Genomic DNA, 24,752 nt, shown 5'->3' with positions numbered 1-24,752 from the left:
GCTGTGTGTTTACATCCACCCTCTTTTCATCTTCATCTTAAAACACAAGGTAAAATACGTTTTTAACTCTTTTTATGTAATATTAAAGGGAAAAATGAGACACTTTGAAGCTTTATAAAGGCTCACTTACATGCTTTTGGTCATACCTCCAAGTTCTTGTAAGATGAGGAAAGCGGTGGCTGTAATACCAGCATCTTTAATGCCTATGGCTTTAAGCACAGGTGAACACAGGTGTATGTTTGCGTGTCCACATACTTTTACATACAAACCATCAGGGATAATATATTTTTTTTTAAAATTAAAAAGAGAGTTGTGTGAAAAAGTGATCATCCAAAACCTCTGATCAGTGCATTCATGATTAATTCATGTGTATAAAATAATGATGCATTAAGCACACATTGCTCTGTGTGTGCGTGTTGCAAGGTGCAAAGGCAGCATCTTGTTTTGGTTAGAACCAGGCGAGGTTATAGTGACGGATACACAGCGCACACGAGTGGAGAGGGAGGCGGAGCACTTGTCCCTGCTCCATTCATTGTGAGCAAAGCCTCTGTCTCCTGCTTGTGCCTGATAGGCCGTCTCTGCAGAGAGAGAGGGAGAGAAAGAGAGAGAGGTTGAGCTTGTGGAAAAAGAACAGAGGGAGGAGCTGGAGCATGTGAGCATACTGACACATCAGAGAGAGCAAAGAAAGGCAACAACAGAGGGGACGCAGAGATTTGAGGAACAGAAGACAAGAGAAGAGGAAGGAAGGAATCCTCTTGGAATCCTCAGCTGTTCTTCTCAGAGACGGAAACGCTCATCCCTCCTGCCTTGTTCGTCCCCTTGTGTTACTACTCTCAGCTGATCTGGATCTCCTCCTCCCCACAGCCTTTTGGAGAAACACTGAAAACTGAAAGATGCAGGAGAAGGTGCAGGAGAGGACGGCAGAGATGAAGCGATGACTAACATGCATGATGGGGTTGTGTGTGTGTCTGCGAGACCCCTATGGCTTTAACTGTATGGAATCTGGCCCTTTTGGTTGGCATGGAGATGGATGCGAGGTGCCTTCTTGCTTAGTAAATCACTGCTAGCAAACAAACACTTTTTTTTAGTCTACACTCTGTGTCGTCTGGTGAGTCTAACAGCTTTGTGTGTCTTTCTTTTCTAATCTCAAGCCATAAAACTGATTGAGGAAAAGCAGGCTTTTCTCTAAACTCTGGATTGAGTGTCACTTAGCAGGTTGAGCACATAGGGCCTGTCAGTCCTGACTGATCCCTCCATAGAAAGAAACTCTGGAAGCCTGCTTGCCTGCTTGTGTTTTTGCAGTGATTTCGGGACCTTGTTACAGCTCAGCTCTAATTAAGCCAGAGGCAAGCAAGCTGGTGCCTTCCCATTTATGTTTTGCCTCCTTTCAGTCTCTTTTTCCCCTCCCTCTGTCCACCCCCTGAGGCCTCATCGTCATCATTAATTTCTATTGCAAGCTGCACATGAATAATGGAAGGAGCAGAGTTTCCTCTGGACTAGTGCCTTAGGGGTGGGAGGCAAACGGAGGAGGACAGATGAAGAGACTCGAGAGTCAGAAACCAGAAAAAAGGAGCTGAGCGCCTCACTGTACACTCTGGGAAACTGAGGGGTGTGTCCAGTGCTGAATAAATGAATGGAACATACAGGGAAGATACGGAGGATGAGCTTTCACCATTCTCTACAACAAGTTTGAATACACACAAAAGATAAAGAAATGGAAGAGATCAACATTAGACCAGTCTTCTGTGCTTTTATTTTCCCTCCACAGTTAGTATAACAGCCTTGGATTTTGTATATATATATCAATATATACACACACATATTTTTATTCACCTTATTGACTGAATCCCATCTATTTGGCACTGAAACCTGAAACCGATCACCTCAGTGACGTCTCAGAGAAAAAACAGGACTCTTAAAGCTTCTGATTGAAATGGAAAACGATGACAACCTGATGAGTAAAGCCTTGACGGACAGTAAAGAGGGGTGGAGGCTCTGATCTCACTACTTCCATGTGGACAGACTTCCTAGAAAGTGCCTGAACTTTGTTGCTTTGAAAACAAAAGATACCTAACCTCGCATTATCATGGATGACTCAAGTATTTTGAGACGCAGGGGCCTGCAGGTAGGCTTCTAGTGCTTTTTTTTTTTTGCTGTTTGTGTGTGCGTGTGTGCATTTTTTAACTTAAGACTGGAGCATATTATTTCTCTGTAGTTTGCAGAGATAAACTGTCCTGCACTGAAAGGAGAGGTTCAGAATACTTGAATATGCACAGTTTTGATGCTGCTGCATTCGTCAAACATGCACCCAAGCAGTCACGGAGACTGACCCTATCACATCACAATATACCATTATTTGTTCACACTCACTTAAACAGATGCGTAAACCATATCACCAGGCCTATCCAATTTCCCTCTGGTGGAAGTTGGTAAATGATGCAACAGCCTAGTGAACAACAACAAGCAATTGTGTATCATAGCACTCAGAATGTGGACAGCCTGTCAGGTTCATGTCACACCTTTAAATAATAACCATTTATAATTCAAGCAATTAATTTACGAAGGACTATATAAGAGTTTTGTTATCTTTTAGCTCCATGTTCTATTAGTAAGAACATCAGTCTAAAATCTAAACTACTAACTTTAAGGCTACAAATGTGAAATGGAATGAAAACTGATCCTACTGCTACACCAGACAGTGTCTATCATCCATTTGAATGAATTTTAAAAACAAATTAATTCAGGTTACATAGAACTATGTAAAATCATGTAACATCCCTGCTTGTGTTGTCAAGCCCAATTGTGTATAGGTTCATTCTTCCACTACAAATTACCTTGTCAGTTTTACGGGTGGAGCATCTTGAGTGGTGATATCGATACAAATATCGATACTGCAGTAAATTAAAATACTTTGGGAAGACTATGAACAAAGAGGGCTTACCTCTTGCATCACCATCCTGAGATAACTTGAATTAAATTCAGTGCAAGCTAATTAGCTTGCGCTAATTCAGTGCAAACTAATGGTCCAGTCACATGACTAAAAATAGGACAGTCCTGACATCTACAAGAAAAAATACATTGTTGGCTGCCTGGTGTTTGTATTACATTGAAGTCACTCTGGGACTGATTGCAGCTAGTGGTGACTAAATGCTTGCAGATAGTTTAAGGGGGGTTGCACACTTGTGACCATGTTTGATTGCAAGGCGATTGCACAGATTGGCTGATAGGAGGCAACCTTTCTGCAAACAGTTGCAGTCTTACGTGGACTGACTGCAGTCACTCTCAGAGTGAAGGTTTGCAAATAATTGCCTCATTTATAAAAGCAGACAGATTGCCAGCATGTTGCCATCAAGCTAAATGAGTCGTTCTCAATGAGTATAACTTGAGGGGACTCGACTCATCTGGTTGCCAGCTGGTTGCATTATCATTACGTTGCTATGGAACAGGAAGGTTTCTGAAGGCAAATGTAACAATTAAATGCACATTTGTGTTAAATGTGAATTTCTGGCTATGTAAACAACGACAGATATGTGATTTTCAACAACTTCAAAAACAACATTTTAAAAAATAGATTGATCCATTAAACCAAGATACATTTTTTTTTGTTTGCATTGTTTTTCCTTCCTTTCCCGCACACGGCTGAAAAGCTGAAAAAGAAGCTTGACAAATGTTGAGTCAGCAGATGGTGTCATCTACATCCTAAATCCGAGAGGCCAAGGACAAATGCACGTGTTAGAGACAGGTTTAGTCTAAGATTAGCTTTTCCTTCAGGTCTTGCCTTACACTGTTAGATTTCCAGGAGAAATGAGGACACAAGGTTCTGCACACAGTGGCGATGAAACGGTGTTCTAGTACTGTATTTATGGTGTTTAAATAGCTTTGTGTCGAGAGGAACTGGGGCTTGAATGAGGCCACCTTGTAAGGAGTGACAACCTGGATTTTCTTAGATTAACTCTGTTTTCCACGTCACAGCGTTGTAGTGTCAGGTCGCAGACAGCTTTTTAGTGCTTTTATTTGTGAACAACAGTTAATCGGTTAATTGAACACACTGCTAAAATGGTTTTGAATTATTGATTTAAAAACGGATTTTCTAAATAACACCAATGTCTAGACAGTCAGACACTGCACACAGTGTTATACTCAAACAACTACAACATCATTTACTACTCGAGTATTTCCATGTAGAGATCAATAACTAATACTGACACCGTTGTAATGTTGACAAATACTAATGAAACCATGTTCTCCCTCAGCACCAGTTAACCAGTTTTTATGCGCTCATGTTCACCAGAAATCGAGAGCTGATAGTTTGTGAGGTTCAATGTTTTAAAGCTTCATCCTTAAATCAGACATTTACTCTTTCACTGTTATGTCTCATCATGGGAAATGACAGGGTAACAATGGTGCTGTATGGTTGTCCTTAGGTGTTTTTTTTTTTTTCTTGCCAAGCTGACAAACCGAAAACTGACAACTGCTCATTTGTTCATCTGGACACAGCAGCTCTGTCTGGGCTGGGTATATTTGTTGGAAGGGATGTTTACTCTCTGTAAATCTCTTTATGGCTAAGTGCCCACAGTTGGATACAAACCCTGTCGGCTGGACAGATTAAAAGCACAACCAGCTGCCATGAATTGCTAGACATGGACCCAAATGTAGACTAACCAGACTCACTGAACAAACTGAAAAAGCACCTTTATTTAAAAGGTGGATTATTAAAAACAACAGAGTCCATACAAAAAAAGAAACACAGGGAATTTAAACTGAATCCACAATACTAAACAACTGGCTGGGAGTATGTAGGATAATAGACAACGCAACAAAGGATGTGTGGAGCCTGGGGCTGTTTATATTAAATGACAAATTAGGGCTAATCAGGGGGATAGGGCACACCAGAGTGGAACAGGTAAGACAAATCAGGAAATACTGAGATAAAGGAAACAAAACAAAATAGTAGACAAAAGACTATCAAAATGAAACAGGAAGTAACACAAAACCCAGTGTTAATGACACCAGCAGTCCGAATCTGTGGCCCTTAGAGGCTGTAGTGTGTGTTTGCTCATTCTTTAATGGTACCAGTGCTGAAGCTAACATGTTAATTTGATTTGTGGTGCTGTAGGACATATAATTGGGTCATTACAATCAAAATCCTTTATCCGCTGAAAAGAAAGAATAATATCATGAAACACCATGCTTTTTTAGATATATTTATGAGTTGAAATTCTGGCCAAAGGTCAGTCATCTTTTAAAGCGATAAATATCTGGAGCTTTCTTTGAGACTATTAGGCAATTGGGTTTTAAAATGAACCATCATGGCTCAAAAGGTTGCTGAAAGGAACATTGTAGGCTTATAATGACACTGGAAGAAGTGTCAGGGTGGCCACTGAAAGGAAAGCATTTTAACAGCAAAGTTGTTTGTTGAAGTACATACTGGAATAAAGATGCGCGTTTTTTTTTCCACCATCAGAAAAATACAGAAGTTGAAGTTAAACTGGTGAAATAATAGCTCACAAACGATATCTAACAACAGTAACTTTGGTCTGTCTACAATCTGGTTTATTACTGTCAAATGTTAGATTTTGGGATAATGATGATGATTTTACATTTTTATATTTATTGACATTTGTGAAGTTCTTTTTGGTATAGCAGTTTATCATGATTATGATTATTGTTATTGTTATTATTATTATTATTATTAGTAGTAGTAGTAGTAGTAGTAGTGGTGGTGGTGGTGGTGGTACAAGTAACATATCGGTCTTTAAATGTAACTGAATAGATGTAATGCAAAAGTGTATGAATAGTATTAAAACTAAAAATTTCCAGACAAATAGATGGATAGACTTGTCAACATCTTTAAGACTTTTCTTTGTAGGAACCTCAAAAACACACCAAAGGTTTGTGTGAGCAGTGTCCTTTTTCTGGCTTGTCCTTGAAACTTGTGAGGACACGTGTTCTCTTATTAGCTTCCCAGTCAGATAAGATATATAGCCTGAGGTCAGCAGTCGGCCTTTCATCAGGCCACTGTCAGCCTGACACTGTGAAGTAGTGTGATCTTTCAAACCCAAACACAGAGCACAGGTCACCTACTTGACTGCTGGGTTAGAGATAGTAAAAGAAAATGTGGTCGGGGTGAAAGGTCAAACAGATAGCTGTCATGTTAAGCTTAGTGGATCGAATCGGATCGGTATTCTATTCGCTGTCTTCTGGTGTCTCTGTGTTGTTTTCTAGGGTGAATATGTAGGAGTTGGTGAGCTATAGCCATTAATACAGCTGTCTTAAGTCTCTGCTTCAATAATACCAGCAAGGCCTTGTTGGTTTGCTGTACATATGGTTGTGGTAAAATGTGTGTATAACTTTCGGTGGGTTAAGTTTAACTGCACAATAAAAGTGCGTCTGCTCCTTTTGTTTGTGTTTATTATGAACATGTTTTATTTATCGCTCCACAGCTGTTGGGCTATAGGGTTGAGCTTGCCTCTACCCTGATCAGTGTAACGCATAATGCAAATTCTGTCTGTGTAGAATGACTATTTTGCCCCGTGTGCATGTGTTCTGTTGTCATTTGAGAAACAGGATTAGTTCTGCCATTCAGAACTCCAACAGCAGCAGACTGAAACAAAAGCCTGTCTGTCTCTGATTATGTCTTAAATTAAGAATCTTTATCATGGCTCTGTGCTGACATCAGCCTGTCTGAGCTCTAGGAAAGCAGCTCATATCAGCTGGTATCAGCTTCCATTCAAAATTGCTGTCGCATGAATTTAAAGACTGTTCTTCACCATAAGCTCTTCTTGTTCAGAAAAGACGGTATGGTGAAATTATATACCAGCTGGTTTCCTCTCGTAGGTTCAGCATCGAATAATTCAAAAGACAGAGAGCAAAACAATAGGTGGGTAATTTTGTAAGTTTCAATCCTATAAATTCCCCCAAATCACACCAACCGAGATCACAAAACCTTCTGTAGGCAGAATTATGACTGTAAAATATTTTTATGAATTATTTATAACTTTAAGTTACTCAATGTAAAATGTCTGTAAACCCAGAGTGACAACACACTGCAAACGCAGACAGTCTTTAAAAAGTACTGACTCACACTTATTTTGTATCTCAATGTCTTTTAAAAGGAAAGAATCACATCTAAAAACAGCCGTTATCATGATTCTTCTTAATCTCCACCCAGAAGATGTAAATTACACGAACAGATACCAGCTCCATGTGCATGAAGACACTTGTAAAGACAATGCATGCTAGTAAAGGTTTCTTGGATCTCTATGAAGGCTATTTTTAGTCATTACGTATTTTTTACTGTTGGCAATGTACACTAATATTTTTGGTACTCATTCATAGTCATTATTTATATGTAACAGGCCAAAACAATGTTGGTGGAATCTTTGTCCACCAAAGAGTTTTTAGTCAGAGGAGTACATGAGTTTTCAGAATTGTGATTTAATCCAGAAAACTCGTTATATCTCTGCTTTTGTCGTCAAATTCTTTTTTCTTTTGTCTCTTTACACGGTTTGACGATTTGTTTACTTTAAGGATACTTTATATACTTTGTTGGAGTCATTTCTGCATAATGCACAATTTGGGGGCACATAATGGTGCTTAAGAACAATCTGGCAAGAGTTCAGTGTCTCATATAAATGAACGCTGCTACCTACAGTTGGGATTAATACAGGATTTTTTTTCTTTTTTCTTCAGATTAGCTATACATTTTCTCTTATTTGCTTCTGTTGATTGTTCTGACTCGCTTGCTTTTACTGTTTTTTTAATCATACACTATGATGGTTGTGCCTCTCAAATCGATGGAGAGAATCTGTTGTTGCTTTCCTTTCCCAGCTGTGGATAATTTTACTTTTTGGCCAAAGAACAATCTCAAACTGAAATGTGTTGAGCAACTCTAGATAGGTGAGAATGTGAAACTGAGATTAAACAAATCAAGCAAAGGGAGATCAGGCTAATGGAGAGAAAAATCCAGCCAATTAAAAGTAAACAGACAAATCTCCTTTATGGATTAGGAGTTCTTAAGGGTGTTGGTTTCACTGGGAACAGAACAGTCTTACAAGAGCACCTCTGAGAGTGCTTGTGTGTTCTGCAATGGCTCGTCTGCAGGCTAATGAAAAAGCAGACAGGGACAGGAGGTCTCTGGCATGCAGGCGCTCGGTCAGCTGGTACGGTTTGAGGTTGAATTTGATCAAGGAGACCAATGAGGCAGCTTCACAGGTCAGCCAGGTATGATTCAGACATCTAGGATATTTTCCATGATGCTAATATGCCAGTGTTGAATAGCTACAACTCAGTGCCATTATTACGTGTGTGATATAAATATTAGAATATCCTTCCACTTGCTTTTTTCCTGAATGAAGTTAAAGCAGATAACCCTCTTAGTGCCAACTAACACTGACGTGTTATTGCTGGTTGTAGCGGCTTATTTTAATTCTTTCATTTAAAACATACTAGCAACAAACAAACTTACAGGTACAAAGATGGAAATGATTTGTAATGAATTTCAGCTGAACAAGAGTTGCTTCAAGTAGTTCGGGCATAAAAGCTTCAAGCAAATCTTGTATATGTTCTATACACTAATCACATTTTGTCTGAAAAGAACTATTTTGTAAAGCAACAATGTCCACCTGTCAACTATAATACAACATTTCCCTTTGACCAAAAAAACTTTGATAAATTAATTGATAGGGTTGAAGTCATATGATTTCAGTTAGTTAATATGAAATAAGTTCTTGATTTCCATCCTGAGGTCTGAGAAAATTTACAAGGTTTTTACACCAGTTTGTTGTTATCCAAGCACACATCAATTCCACTGGAATTATAGTAACATTTTGTCCCCGCTGTTGTTGATTTCCCCTCTCAGAATCTTTTTTATTCTTATGTTTTTCTGCTCTTGGTGGTAAATCGATATTGTACTCCTTTTAAGCAGAGCAGTAACTTGTGACCTTGCCTCACTGTGCTGTTGAAATCACTGCAGCTGCTATTTATCAGAAGCCCAGAAAATCAGACTGCAGCTGCTCCACGCTATCTGACAATCCTCAGAGCTGCTAATAGACTGCTCTGTGAGAAATCGAGTTCTGCCAGCTTCCTGTTGGTCTATCAATAAACCAGATATTCAGAGAAAGACATGTGGCAAAGAACATTTAATGCTGTGAGCATTTCATTTGTTATCAATGATGATACATTGTCCCATACTTAAATTACTATGGCAAATAAAGCAGACACATCTTAAATAATTTTCCTGGTTTGGACACCAAACAGAAAGCTCTCTGTGGACATGCATAAATTGCCACATAAATCTCCCAATTTAAGTTCTTGAGTGTTACAGTTAACAACTGATTGACATCATAATTATCAGTCATGCCCTGCAGTCGTGCTAGTTCCAAAACTCGTATCGGGAATTCTAAAATGTGACTTTAAATTAACCTTGATAGCTGCTTCCGGAACCTCCGGAGTTAAATGCCATGATGGTCATTAGCTAATGGGGCTATGTGCCAAGTAAGAAAAAGATTGCTTTAAAACTTAAAAATTCGTATGTTAGTTTCTGTTATAAGATGTTTCTGGGAAAAAAGATTATTGAATTGGACGACATGATGGGACTTTTTCCCCCCACATAATGTCAAAACAACACAAAACAACCTATATATATATATATATACAGAAACATATTAATTAATTACTTAAAATTAATTTAAAATCACAATTAACTTAAAGTTAGTAAGAATCTAAGATTATCAACCTTCTGTCTACATTGTAATGCAGTCTATTGTGTTGCATATAGTCTGTTCCTTACCTTCATTGTTCATCAACCACTGTGGTTTTCTCGCCTTTACCGTTCTCCTCCTCCTCCTCCTCCTCCATGCCCTTCATCTTCCTTTTATCTGTCGTCCTGCGGGCATACACCTCTCAACATGATAAAAGCCAATGCCTGGAGGGTGGCAAGCCTGCTGCCATTCTGGTGTTGAAGTGCAACGACGGCACAGGGAGACAAGTGGGTGGGGAGGGGGGGGGGGGAGAAATTGAAAGAGATGTAGAGCACTGTTTGACTTATTGTCTCATCCACAATCTCAGTTATGGAAGAGAAGGGAGCACAGTTCCATTTCTTTTGTTTGTGTCTAGAAAAAAAACATCAGACATGCTAAACTCTTAATATTTGAACAAAAGTGATTGGGTGTCAGGCACTTTGGGTCTCTCACCTCCCTAGCGGAGTGTGACTCATTAGCTGTCTGGCTTTTCTTTTCCCAACTTTACTAAAGTGAGGTTGTGTTTTATCCAACACTAAACTGCAATCTGTGCCGATCATTATATGTAAGCCATGGAATTTGCTGTGCAGTATAGCAGAGGAATTCTGTTTCAGATGAAACATTATCACATTATTTGGGTAGATTTTATTTAAAGTATTCCTTATTTGCCACAGTAACAAACTAATAAAGGTTATCTTATCTTAACCTCTTAGCACAGCTTGAACATTTCATTTATATTAATAACATGTTCATACGATTTTAGGTGCACTAGTGTCCTTTCTTTGAGGCATGTTTGACCTGTATTGGTGCTCCGTCTCAGTTGGTTATGCTGCCATTTTAACCTTCGTGAATTTTCTTTTTGCAAAGTAGTTTTTTTCCCCCTTCTCATATTTGTTTATGTAACCTCTGTGTTTTAGAATGCACCACAAATCTGGTATTTAATTACCCATGGCACATTGTGTCAGGCCAGCAGAAATACCCTGTTAGTCCCTGGGGTTGTGAGAGCAGATGGTGTTTGTGGACAATCAGCTGTTATTCCAACAGCTGATGCAGTTGTAATGATACCAGAAGGTCGACAGGGAAATTATTCCCAGACTTAGATATCTGGTGTGGAAGTTTCTCATCGCTGTCTTAATCAGATGTCTCCTTCTTGTCAAGTGTGGGTGGATTCAGATTTCAGCACACAGAGGCTTCTTGTCAGAAAATAATGTTGAATGCAAGGATTTGTGTACATGGGTGGTTAGGGAATGTGAATAGGTGGAAGCTTGTGGCATTGTTGAAGCTTTTTCTGTCTGAATTCCAGTCAGAAAGCTGTCACGTTCTCTTATATCTGCCAACCTCTGCTGTTTATTATAATCCTGTGTGCAGACGTAATACAGGAAAGCCTGAACAGACACAGACATACAACAAAAGGCCACACTGCCTCTGTCTAGACTCAAACTCACAGCCTTGGACTTGATTAGCATCTGAACATAAAAGGCATGTATCGCAAACACAGACACACATCAGCTCTTCTCCTACAAGAAATGCTACACTAATGTCTCTTTTGTTGACACTTCAAGGACACTGACTGACTTGTAGAGTGTGATAAACTGACAGGGACAGAACAAACACACAGTGCTTAAATAAGTCCAGCATCAGTCATCAAACCCATTCACTGTCACTTACATGTCAGATTGATCCATCCGAGGAACATCAGACTTCCTGAAGGAACAATGCAGAGCACTTTTCCATCTGGAGATGGGTCTTTATCAAGACGCTTCTGTAAAGAGTTTACCCCTTATTCCATCCATTCATCCATCCATCCATCCCCACCTCCATCCCTCTGAGCTGCTTTTCTAGCTCAGGTTCACACTGAGGCTGGCACCTATTGTATCTATAATTTTAGTAATTAAATAATTAAATATCAATATTTAGTATTTATCAGTGTTTTTAAAGACATCTAATTATATACGATAAATTACTTGAAGTACTGCACATGGCTATATTACTGTACTACCATGAGACACATAGATAGCAGTTTTAATACTGACATTTCTATCAAATTTATACATAGTAGCTTTAATGTGTTGAATATGGCTCAGAGTTTACAGTTTGAGGCTACTTTGCGTCATGGAAAAATAAAAGCCCACTAATGAGGCACTGGGAGTACACATCAGCCCCAGCATCTGGATGTGAGAGCACACATTTCAAATATATACAAATAAAGAGTCGTAGGTATTTAGTATGTTTTGCTAACCCTCTGCTGAAGGTTTTGGGGTTTTTTCTTTTTCCTCTGTTATATTTTGATGAGAAGAAGCACCACTGCATTGCATTCTTTTCCTTCAAACATGCATATATCTGAATACTTGGAAATGGTAAGAGAAAGAGAATGAGCTCTGGCTTTGGACATTACTGCTAGTTGAGCAAACAGCTCATATAAATATAGCTTGAGACCACCGGGATCCTTTACCAAACTGAAGTGCTCTTTAGGAGATTCTGGGTCCTCTAGCACAAAAAAGTACAAGTTTGTAATAAGTGTGTTTGCATACAAATACCTTATACAGCATCCTCAGATGTGATATATGTATGCACATGTAGGCATCATATCCTGGTAGTTAGTCATTAAAAATGCAAAATACAGTTTTAAAACAATGTTGTCTTCTGGTTGCCAGCCTATGGACTGAGTTTTATTAGAAGTACAGTCCAAGACTGGTAGGCTAATTGCACTCAGCATCATCAGCATCCATTACTTACAAGTTGCAACAAAAGCTCAGTTTCTAGCACAACACAGACTCCAAAATTGGCTCGTTATAATGCTGATGAAGCAAAAAGTAATGTGGTTTCATATAGAATTTTGTTAGTGACTTTCATATACTGTTCTTGCACAGCGTGCATGACATGCTTGCTATATTGTATGCCGTACATACAATATAGCAATAAAACAGTGCAGGGCAGTGTGACATGACACCATGACTATGGTCAACGTCATTAATCATAGCCATTAAAAACAACTGGGGTTTTTTGAAGCTTCTTTAAATTTCATTCTTACTCTCCAAACTAAACCCAAAGTGAGTTCATGATTTAGCCCATAGGGTAACTGTTAGGTTAGGGTAACTGCATATATATGGGTGAATAGCCATGTTTCTGATGTTCCAGATAAACGCTATGTTGGGAATATGATTAAAATCAGAAGCGTTCATGTACAAATACTAAGTTTTGAGCTCCCTGTATGAACTGGACTTTTTCTTAAACTTTTAGATGTGTTGTGTAGCTGAATATGTAGCAGCCATGTGTTATACTTTAAGAGCCCGTTTGGGGATCAGGGCTTGTATAAATGTTCATTGAGCAGATATTGTAACACCACATTCAGCCCCAAGAACAGGTTAAACTGAGCTTAGTAGCCTTAGCTGGACTTTGACAGTTGGCTGGGTCTCTTGTTGTTTGTTCTGGAAGAAGAAGAGGATGGAATGAGGGAAAGCAGGAAGGAGAAGCTGAAACTATGAACACAAATTCTATTATTTGTTTTTGATACCTACAAGCAAGATTTTTTATTTTTTGTTCTCTAAATCTCCCTTCTTCTGCTTTGCTTTCAGACTTTTTTAAGTCTTTGTTTTGTAAGTGGCACTTTGTTCCTTTTTACAAATTGAAAGAAACAAAAAATAATAGATATAAGTCACCCTCGGTCTGGAGATCTGGAGCATAGATGCTTTTGAGAAAGGTGGGGAATCTACTTGGGAGGAACTTGTTAATGATCTAAAGGCAGTTGTGACCACAGTAACCACTGACGCACTATGCCCCAATAGACTGATACCTTGTGGCACCCACAAGGTCCCTGCACAAGAAGGCACATGTACAGGCCTGTCTTATGTTGACAATGAATATATTAATTATTTATAAAAGAGTTGGGAGAAAGTAATGTGGTCAGACGAAAACAAAATCAAGTTCCTTATCATTACTCAACTTGCCATGTTTGGAGGAAGAAAATTGCTGTATGTGAACCAAAGAGCTTTGAGATTGTTTACCTACTGAAAAGCAGGACAACGTCACCACGTTGAGGGGCCAAGCGATGGAGCCCTATACTGTAAAATCTTGGATGAAAACCTCTTTCCCTCAGCCAGAAAACTAACCATGGGTCACATATGGGTCTTCCAGCATGATAATGACCCAAGACATACCATCAAGGCTACAAAGGAATGACTAAAGAAGAAGCACATTAAGGCCTTGCAATAGCCTAACTTTTAGCTGACCTACTAGTCTCCTGTAGAAAATCTGTGGAGTAAGCTGAAGCTTCATGTTGCCAAATGGTAGTTTGTAAAGTTCTCTGCAAAGTTCTAAGTCAGGGGTGTCGAACGCCAGGCCTCGAGGGCCGGTGTCCTGCAGGTTTTAGATAATACCCTGGGTCAACACACCTGAATCAAATGATTAGTTCATTACCAGGCTTCTGGAGAACATCAAGACGTGTTGAGGAGGTCATTTAGCCATTTAAATCAGCTGTGTTGGATCAAGGACACATCTAAAACCTGCAGGACACCGGCCCTCGAGGCCTGGAGTTCGACACCTGTGTTCTAAGTCATGATTTTCTTGGAAATTCAGGAGGGGATCAAATCATTATTTCTCCCACTGAATATGAACAAAATGCTGATTGTATAGACCTCATCTCATCTGCCTACACATATGTAAACCCTGAAGCACTCCCCTTTCTCCTCCTCCGACTCGTTGAGTCAATCTACATGGCTGCATTTAGCCAGCAGGCAGTAAACTTCAAGGAGTGTGAAATTGAATGTCTAGACACCACACTGTTCCTGCTTGTAAGACACAGCATCAGTTCCATTGCCTTAGGACGGTTTCTTTTCTTACACGAAATACTGAGCAACATTCAGACTTTGTGTGGCATGTAGAAAACAATAAACATTTATTTACATTTTGATTTATAAGAAACTTACACCTTCAGACAAACTTCTTTAAAGTGGTCTTTTTAACATTGGGCTCTTCCTCCTTAATTGCCTTTAGCTATACCTAATATTTTTCTAATTCCTTCACAGATCATTGGGTTTTCCTGGAAAACCCCTGGGTATGAAACACATCAGATCTCAATGGGGAAAAATCATGCTGGATATCTATACTGATATCCTATACTGGGTAATGTGTTAGGAACAAGAAAATAAATATTATCAACCTAAAGAGGGCTGAATTCAAAGACACCCTAGAAGAAAATAATATGGCAGGGTAGTCCGGGCTCCATGGTGCCAGGCAGTGAGCACAGGGCTGACTAGACATCAGTCCACCCTCATGAAGTGTGTTTCTGATTGTTTGGTCAGAGATTTACACCTGCTGTAGGTCATTTTGTTGGGCTGTGGTAGTGCTCATCCTTTTCCTCCTTGCACTGGTATCTTGCAGAGGCAGATACCAGTCCTGATAGTTTAAGGACCTGCCACAACCCTGTCCAGCTCTCCTATAGTAACTAAAAGTCTCCTGGAACCTCCTCCATGCAGGAGACGCAACAATCCTTCTGGAAATACCACATATTGATGTGCCATCCTGGAGAAGTTGGACTGTCTATGCAACCTAAGTAGGGCACAGATATCACCTCATGCTAGCAGTAGTGAAACTAATGTTATGGCTGTAGCTCAGGAGGTAAGGTAGGAGGTAGGGCAGCTCAGCTACTAATTGCAAGGTTGGTGGTTCGATCTCTTGGTGCTCTAGTCTGCATTCCAGATATCCTTTGGCAATATACTAACCTCAAGATGTTCTCTGATGCATCCATTGGAGTATGAATGTGTGTGATGTTAGATAGAAAGCACTCCCATAAGGAAAAAACAGCTAGCTATCTTAAGAATTATATGTATTTGTTCTGAAATCAAAGCTAGCTGCTTTTAGCTGCTTTGCTTAATTGGATTTATAGATTCATACTCCCAAATGAGGGGAATCTAACTGGTGATGATAATTACTGAAGTCCTTAGTGGCTGAGTGCTCTCAAGTGTGCACTGATATTTGCTCATTCTTCAACCCCAATACTTATGCTTTCTTTACACCCTGACCCCTCACACACTGTAAGCAGATCAGCTGTAACAATGAGGACGACCTGTGAGCGGGGTTGCCAGAGAGCATATTGGAGGAAGAGAAGGGGGATGGTGAGGCAGAGAAAGAATGCTCGTGCAGAGAAAGAATGCTCGTGCAGACAGATCACATGTCACTCTTTCTTATTTCTGGTTCCCCTCCTGGGAATCATTTCCCTCTTTAGCTGCCCATCAAACTGTTCTTTGTCTCACTTTTTCAGTCTCATCTCACTATCTAATCGTTAGTCTCTCTCCTTCTGTGCCACTCTGTTCATTGTCATTTTCTTCCATTTTAATGAATCCCATTAAAGTCTTCATCAGTTCATTTTTTGTCCCGCTCTCTTGCTTCAGAATTTCATCATCCACCTTTTTGCACTTCCATCTCTTTGATCTGTCACTAGTCTTATTTGTTAGACTAGTGACTTATTTGTTGCGCCAAATCACAACAACCGTCGCCTCAAGGCGCTTTATATTGTAAGGTATATCCTACAATAATACATACAGAGAAAAACCCAATCATATGACCCCCCTGTGAGCAAGCACTTTGGCGACAGTGGGAAGGAAAAACTCCTTTTACCAGGAAGAAACCTCTGGCAGAACCAGGAAGAACTGTTTTGCGTGGTGCTTGGCATTTTATCTTATCATTGTGGTAAACAGCTGATTTGCCCTCTGGCCTGCAGTGCTTTTTAAAAATTCTTTATTTAGTGGAGACTCAAACAAAATTCTGTTGTGTATTCTAATTTTGCCGACACTGAAGTAACTTAAGGAGGACTTCTGTTGAACATGAAAGCAAATGGAGAACGTGACATATTTAGGGGTGTGATGAATACCGAAATGAAAGAAATTTAGCTTTGTAAAAAAACAAAGACAAATATGTAGCGATGTTCTTCCGAAATTTTTCTTTGACACATAAAGACAAACCTGACATGTTTTCTGGTAAGTGTTGAGGTTATTGTGTTACTAACGTTGTATTTGTGGCTTTTGCGGTGTGAGTTGGTGCCTTGGCTCTGTTACCCTCAGTGCAGGTGTTGTATTTTATGAAAATGTAATAATTTAGAGCTTGAAAAACAGTTTCAGCCTGTACCATGGGTGTTGATCTGGTTGTGACAGCAGAGTGTTACTCTTCGTATATATATTGTATGATAGGCAAGAGTGAGTTTGCAGCAGAAAGACATAAATTGAAGTAGTTTTCAGCCAAATGAAGATGAAATTGCAGGCTGAGCAGCAGAGCACACTTGTCCAGGTTCTTCATAATAAAGTGAAACTGTAGACGTGAGCGAGGCCAGATCAGAGGGATGACAAGAGTAACAGACACAAGGTACATATGGAACACTTTATTTGTGTAACATGCGCTTGAGCACAGCCTGCTGCTTTAATGTATTCATACAAAGCAGAGAGAGGTTCGCACCAACATCATCTGAGTGCCCTGCTCAAATCTGGGTCACACACATCATAGCGAGGCAGCCTCACCTCCTTTTCAAAAACCACTTTTCACATTTTTGTGAAGCTGCTGCCTCCGTGCGCGTGGCTATGTCGGTTCTGTTATCACAAACAAGCTGCTGAGCTGCGTCAGATCGTGTGTGCATGCAGGAGAAGACAGAGGTAAAATCTCACCTATGTCAGTCAGGAAGAATTCCCATTACGCCGAGTCAACATCTGGACCTGTAGTGTCCAAACTGCCTGCAGGAAGAGACGCTCATCCAAGTCATCAATTTAAAAACATGTTTACGAGAAAGCTGTTAATGAGCTGCTTTGATTATATAGGTAACCCAGTGAGATGATCTATGCATGCCAACAAGTCTTTGATTTTTTTATGTATCGTATACAATCTGGGCTTTATCTGCCTAAAATGGGGTGTAGGCTGGATAACTGTGTAAGAAAAAGACCTCTACTTGCTGTAAATAAAGCTTCAAGAGCTTTATAATGGCTTCTGCTTTATAATTTCATTATAATCAAAAGGTTTTATCAAACCATGTCACATACTGTTATAGATTGTTGGTTTAGGTCAAAGCCTTTATCTTTCTTTTTCCCCCTGTAAAAACAGATGTGGATAAGAAAACTTGAGGCCTACATACTTTGACGTCCTGTTAAGCATATGTCCATGTTTCTGTCTTTTTCTTTCTCTCGCACAGACACACAAACACACACTCTCAAATTCTGTGAATGCTGAATACGCAGTCCCAGTGCGGAGCAGCTCAGCTCAGCATGTTGAAACAGACACCAGACATCTCTTTGTTTTAATTGTTGTAGGGAAGCTTGTTTCCCATCCACCTGCCAATCTCTCTCTCTCTCATTCTCTCACTCTTTTTCTCTTTCTTTTTCAGGCATAGACACACACACACACACACACACACACACACACACACACACATATGCACGCAACCCTTCCTCTCCCCTCCACTCTGCCACTCCCACTCTGTATTATCTGCAGATAAAAACCCTTCCAGTGAAGCATTGCAGATTCTATTTAAATGTGTAAATTCCAATTAGGATTAGCTTGTTTTCACTCCTGGTTCTGATAGTGACTTTAGCATCTCGCTGGAGGAAGCGATGGCTTACTGGAACTTACGATGAGCTGATGGAGCCAGATACGCGCTTTTCTGTGTGTGTGTGTGTGTGTGTGTGTGTGTGTGTGTGTGTGTGTGTGTGTGTGTGTGTGTGTGTGTGTGTGTGTGTGTGTGTGTGTGTGTGTGTGTGTGTGTGTGTGTGTGGGTTGGTAGGTGCGTGATGTTGTTCGTGGATAAAAATAATTAGCAGTTTGTCTTCTCTGTGCAGGGGACAAGTACCAACATGCTTTCTAGATAACTGTACACTTCTGGACATCCGTTTGAGAGACCCCACAGCTGCATGAAGGCACATCCAGCAGTGTCACAGGAAGTGTGGAGAGCAATCTGATGAATGAATGGTGCAGCTGTAAGGAAACAGTAGCTGTAGAAATAGACGAGTTGATGTCCACTCGAATGCCAAATTAGAGCAGACAATAAATACCCTTGCTGTTCTTCTTCTTGGACATAATTTCTACTGTAATTTGGTTCTTGTTAATGAAGAGGCATCAGCCCTCTCTCTCATGTACCAGCCTGATGTAAGATATAGATGTGTAATAGTACAGAAATTCATGGTCCATGAATGCAGCAGTTACTTAAAAAAACAAACAAACAAAATATGGCCATAATTTTTAGTGTGACAGCTAAAGCACGTCAATCATTCTGACATAAATGAAATAAATGTAGTAAAATATGGTTAGACAAGTGAAGTAGAAGCTGTTAGAAAAGCTTCAACTTAAATAAACAGACAAAGCTTTTGCTGTCTTGCGGGTTTGAATCTCCTAGCTTTGCAGCTTTAAGAATACACATAAGACACAATTGCTGCATTTAAAAAAAAAAGAAAAAAGAAAAAAAAGCAGTGTCCTCTGCTTTTTGGGAAACATCATCCATCTCCAGATTTGGTGGGGAACCATTTAGTGTGTCAATATATTGATGTTTAAGAATTAAAAAAGCATGGAAAACCCTGTAGCTTTTGAGGCTAACTCTGCTAGCATGTTATAGCTTACGTTGCACAGCCAAACCGTTGCAGGTAGATGTAGTATTGTCTATTTTTTCAGGAGCACTTGAACATCAACATAAATAGTCCTTTGACAGTTTGGTTCTCAGGACATGCTGACCATAAGATTTTGTACTGAACTCACTGTGCTATACTGGACGGTCAGCGGTGGATGCCTTTAGCTCAGTCTACACTACACTACACATATATACTAACGTTAGCTTTCTGCCATCTGCCCATGGCTAAACTATGAGTGAAACTTGTTACAGATGCAGTATAAAATGGAGCACCTTAAAAATCCTCTGGAATTTAACCTTTTTGGGAGTTTTTTGCAACTTAACATTGTAGCACATTACAATCTTTTATACTTTGTATTGTTCATCTGATTAGCCACACGTTTTATTTAAAAATGCTCATTTGTTGCTAACTAAAAAAAAAAAAAAAATTTGAAACAGTTGAAACTAACTGATGGAGGACATACAGTACTGAATACTGCTTTTAGAAAGTAGTGATTAGAAAGGTCCGCCGTCACGTAAAGACTCTAACATTGGCTGGCCACAGCTGCGCTTTTAACTGAGAGGAGGCTGTAAAAGAAGAGTCCCACTTTGTATTCACTCAGTCATGTTAATCATTGAAAACACACGCACACATTTAAAATGTCTGTAATGACACATTAGTGCACAAACACAGTAATTGGGTTCATTAGCATTAGTGTTGGGAGAGTTATATCTGTTCATTTGGGAGATTAAAAGGCATCCTAAATGGATGTCATCCCCCTGGTGACACTTACACAGACACTTTGCTTTCTGAGGAAGGGAGACTAGTTGTATTAATGTGTCAGTGTGTGTGGCCCAGGTAAATTATAACGCTTTCCATGGTACCCACACAGCCCCCAGTTAGAGTCTTACTGGTCCCGACGGGCCTTTTTCTGGAGCTCAGAGTGTCTCCTGTTGGCTGTAAAGCAGCAGCAGAGCAATCATTAGGACTCTGCTCATGTCCTCAAAATGGACCACATCGTTAGCTCATTCACTTAGTGCAACTTTATGTTGCTACCACTAAATACTGTATTTCACCTTAAAAGTACATTTTCCTGCTCTGATTTCCTATCGTTTTTTCCCCCATATATTTTCGTATGCTGTGTTTTCATTCTTAATTTCCCCGCGGTACTGTGGTATACCATTATTCAACGGCGGCATTGCTGCTTGGGATTGCAGAAGTAAATTAAATAATAATTCATTAGAAAACTCATTTAAAGTTTTTTTTATTATTATTATAGAAACATCCCCGTATTCATCTCAGATTTGTATTATATATGTATAAGTATTAGCATTTCATTAATACAGCCTACATTTTCTTACTCGCTTTCTCTTTAATTCAAATTTGAAGTTTCTGTATACCTGTTGTCCTGATGCACATAGGTTAATATTGTGACCAGTTGTATTAGTGTATTTTATTAGGCCACGTACAGTAATGTTCAGTTTAATAAAAATGACCCTGTTAAAAGACAAAGAAAAAAATATTTAGTCAATAAGTGGCAAATGGATAGTCTGCCTTTATTTTGCTTTTTTTTTGTTTTGTTTAATAGATTTTTTTTTTAAATTTACCCATCAATCGTAATACCAGTGCAGAGTCCTGAAAAACATGACTTCCGCATTTTGCACATCCTTCCCAGAGTGATGACCTCATCTTTCTGTACCAGCACATGAGAAGAAAACAAATGTTACTGTAATTATCAGAGATTACTCAGCCAACTCAGCCTCAAGTCTTTAGACTTTAATTTGTGAAAATATGCCTTTGTAATGGTGCTGTATGTGGGATGACGTAATCGTTTACAAAGCCTTTCCTTGTCTGTGTCTGGTTACTGCTAAGATTGATTTGTAACAGCTGTTTTCTCAAACCAAGGCCAAACCGAGTTAGTCACCAGAAGCTGAGCTGGATTGATTACACAATAATAAAATTAGGCTGCAGTGAGGTGACTGGTGTGGCCAACGATGCATTTAAGTTATTAATGCTGTTAATAATAAATGAAGTAATTTATCAGATTTTGACCAACAGACAAGTGATGGAAACATGTAGCATGTTGTTATTGTAATGAACGCGTCTCAGCTCACCATGTTCGTGCTCATGTCATTACCAAATAGTTTAGGCATCCGAAAGTGGGCTGTACTCAGGCCAGCACGCAGAAGGATACTGTGATACTGATCATACAGTAGATATACTGATCACTGCAGCATGTTCCATATGAATAGCAGCATTTTTGTATACAGTGTGTGATTGACTAGAGATGTCCTTCACATTCACAGGTCACATGTGTATTACTCAGTGGCTTTAAAGCTTGTTTTAAAGACCTCCACATTGGCAGGAGGATTAACTGTAGTTAGCTGAAGAGCTTCAATCATTTCTGTTGATGGACAAATGGTGTAACGGACTACTTAAAGTACTTGAAATTAAGTTTGTGATTGATGTTGATTTCATTTAAAAGCTTTTAAAGACAGTAGATGTAAAATGAAACATTCAGTTTTGGCATCTTTTATCTTTTGTTTTAGCACATTGAGAGTGTGACTTCTCTGCCCTGTCTGTACTCTCCTCTTCGACTGGACAATTTTCACATGAAATATCAAGTTGGTAAACATCAGCGTGTTTCTAAGCCTCGGCTCTGTGTCTTGTTTGTGCACTGTGTGCCATCGTGGAGTCTTTGTTGTCACTGTTTTGTCATCAATATTCACTGTGTTGATAATGAATTCTGCCTGCTGGCTGCTGCTGCAGCTCTAATTGTCTCTGGTGGAGCTCAGCTCCCCTGCATCCTCCAGTTAATTGCATGTTTTTAGTTGAACTAAAACATGTTATTATGATCAGGCCCTTGGGTGGCACAGTTGTGTGCATGCAGTGCACATAAATTGGTTAGATGCAGACATTTTGCACATAGTCTACGCGCACTGTAACACACACTCAGAAGAAAAGCTATTCTCATGGGACTCTTTGGTACTAAAGACCTGTTTCTTGAATAAATGCTGCTGCTTTTGTGTCTGGGTGAGTGTTTGTTATCAGAGCTTGCAAGTATGATGATACCACCGAGCTAGTGTTTTGATTCGTAAGAAAACATGAAAAATGTTTTGTTTGCTTGTTTCACAGTCACATTTTTATTTTCATGTTTCTCAGAATTGAAATTCTCTTTTACAAAGACACCTGATTTAAATCTGGCCAATCTAATGTTTAGTGGCATCTTCTTGTGCACCTCTGGACAGTTTTTAGTACAGATCCCTCGATAGAAGCCCTTTTATGACTTGATTTTGATCCTTGGAAGTGCTCTCTGTACAATTTGAGAGCAAATTTGAGAGCACACATTCAAAGAGTTAAGAATGGGACTGGTTTCAGCTGAATCAGCTCACTCACTGCTACAGTGCAAGCAGCAGGAGTGGTGCAGCAGAAAACAGCTGCCCAGTCCCATCTGACTGTGTGGTGATGGTCAGCCCTCCTGTCTATTAGGTGTTTGTTGGAGAATCTCGACTCTTTATCTCTCTCACCTGCTGACAGTGTGTCAGCTCAGCCCCAGTTGGCTGTAATGGGTTTGCTGTTGCTCCATTTCCTGAACTATCTATCACACACTTGGCAAATCACTATGAGGCTGCCATGAATACACCGATGATTGTTGACTACCACAGCTGTCTGGAATGGCAGAATCACAGACTACCAGTATGAGGTGCTTCTGGCACTAAGCTTTGCAAGTCCTAAGATGGGACCCAGATAGATTCATTAGTAAAATCAGTCAGTTAAAAATGTGTTTTACGGCTGACTCTGTGTTTGTCTCCTCTGAGTCTGCAATAATTAAATCAGAGCTCTGTGGGCCATGACTACATGTTTTAGTAATCTTCTTGTGGTTGAAGCACAAGAAAGTTGAAATGAAGTAGGCATTTGCTAACATATTGCTAAATGAAGCTGCAGAAGCTGTTGGGAACACAGAACCTTAGTGCTGGTGATACTGATATCATGTGAAAGTGGTGTAGATTCTTTATAGCCGCTTTCATTTCCTCTGTCATTTTAAATCACAAGTTGTGTTATTTGTGGAGATTATCATGCTAAAGTAAGTATACATAAACTTGTATTTTCTGCAAAAATGCAAACACATAAACTAATCCCACTGGCTTTTTTTTATCAAGTGCCACGATCCGTAAGACTTTTGGGAAAATATTCTGTGTTCGGACAAGATAAAATCTGAACTATGTGGAAAGTTCCCACTACATGTGGCACAAAACGAACACAACATTTTATAAAAAGAACATCACCTTAACAGTTCTGTCACTTAGGTAATAAGGCTTACACCTCTTTTCCCTTGTCAGGCTTCCCTCTGACTATTATTATTGATTATCATATATGAACAGCTGCAAAACACAGAAAACATACAATATAAAGCAATAAACCTTCAAACAAATGTTTCAGACGAACATCATTTCACATTACAGATCTCTGTGTAGGCGGATGGCTGATAAGAGCTTAAAGTACTTAAACACACAGACAGACCTCTTTTCCGTTTTCCTGTCGCTTTCCTCTCTGCTGTTAATGCAAACAGGAGAGTTAAAGTGAGGGGGTGAAGTACAAAACAGGTAGAGACTAATGTAATGGTAATAACATGAAGGTTGAGACGCTGAAGATGGATAACAAAGGTAGGGAAGAGTTTTTTAAGAATATGTAAATTTTATTTAATATTGTTTTTTGATTTTTTTCAGATTTTTGTTTGGTCAGAACCGATTAATCGGCCCCAATGAGACAACTGCATTCAGCAACAAGTGCGATCATAGATTAAAACATGCATCAATCCGGTTGTTCAGTGATGACGCGACGAATCCTACTTCCGGGTCTAAAGTAGTCTGCGTTTAATATGGCTTTTGTGTTGTTAACATGTTTAATGTTATGTATTTTCTTCTATTTGATCTCAAAAAGCTCCTAAAACAGTCAGTGATCACTGTTGACCTCCCTCGGCTTTTATTACCGCTAATCATTTATTTAAGCTCAGTTTTTAAAACCTTAGGATGTAACTACAGCCCAGCCCATGCAGCAGTATATGAAAGACTAACCTCGTATTGTGGATGGATTATCTCAGTTGTTCTCCTGGCTGAAGTTTGGTCCTTTTACAGCATCTTGCCATGCGATTACATTTGTTTCTGACCTCCGAGAACACTCACGTTAACTTTTATCGAGTGGGAAAAAAGTTAGCTTGTTTATATTATGCTAACATAGCTGTGTCGCTAGCGGTCACGCAGCACATCATTATATACCAGCTAGCCCAACTTCAGTAACCCTACAAACGTCACTGCTGTTTAGTTTTCTGTCTTCATTTATGCTGGAAGTGATAACAGAGCTGTACGTTTTAATTTGTTTCCAAAACCCCGCAGTCAGGACATGCTATATTGTATTTAGATAGAAGCTAGCGAGCTAA

General features: G+C 39.5%; 1 protein-coding gene across 7 annotated transcripts in view; it reads left to right on the top strand.

Moving 5' to 3' along the window:
* Nucleotides 1-24,752, top strand: part of mast2 (microtubule associated serine/threonine kinase 2) — a 147,072-nt gene that overhangs the window by 44,584 nt on the left and 77,736 nt on the right. Inside the window, exon 1 of one of the 7 annotated variants that reach the window (XM_086270170.1) lies at nt 686-2,125. The exons of the other annotated variants lie outside the window; for them this stretch is intronic. Coding sequence (XP_086126296.1) covers nt 2,087-2,125 — 39 coding nt within the window. The 5' untranslated portion in view covers nt 686-2,086. Of the gene's footprint in view, nt 1-685; nt 2,126-24,752 lie in introns of those variants that run through there. 7 annotated transcript variants of the gene reach the window in all.

The sequence above is a fragment of the Aulonocara sp. 'chitande type north' Nkhata Bay genome, linkage group LG17 (genome assembly GCF_057382095.1).
Source record: "Aulonocara sp. 'chitande type north' Nkhata Bay isolate Kocher_YH1m ecotype deep benthic linkage group LG17, A_spYH_male_GT1.1, whole genome shotgun sequence".
NCBI lineage: Eukaryota > Metazoa > Chordata > Actinopteri > Cichliformes > Cichlidae > Aulonocara > Aulonocara sp. 'chitande type north' Nkhata Bay.
This window is presented reverse-complemented; position numbering and strand designations above follow the sequence as displayed.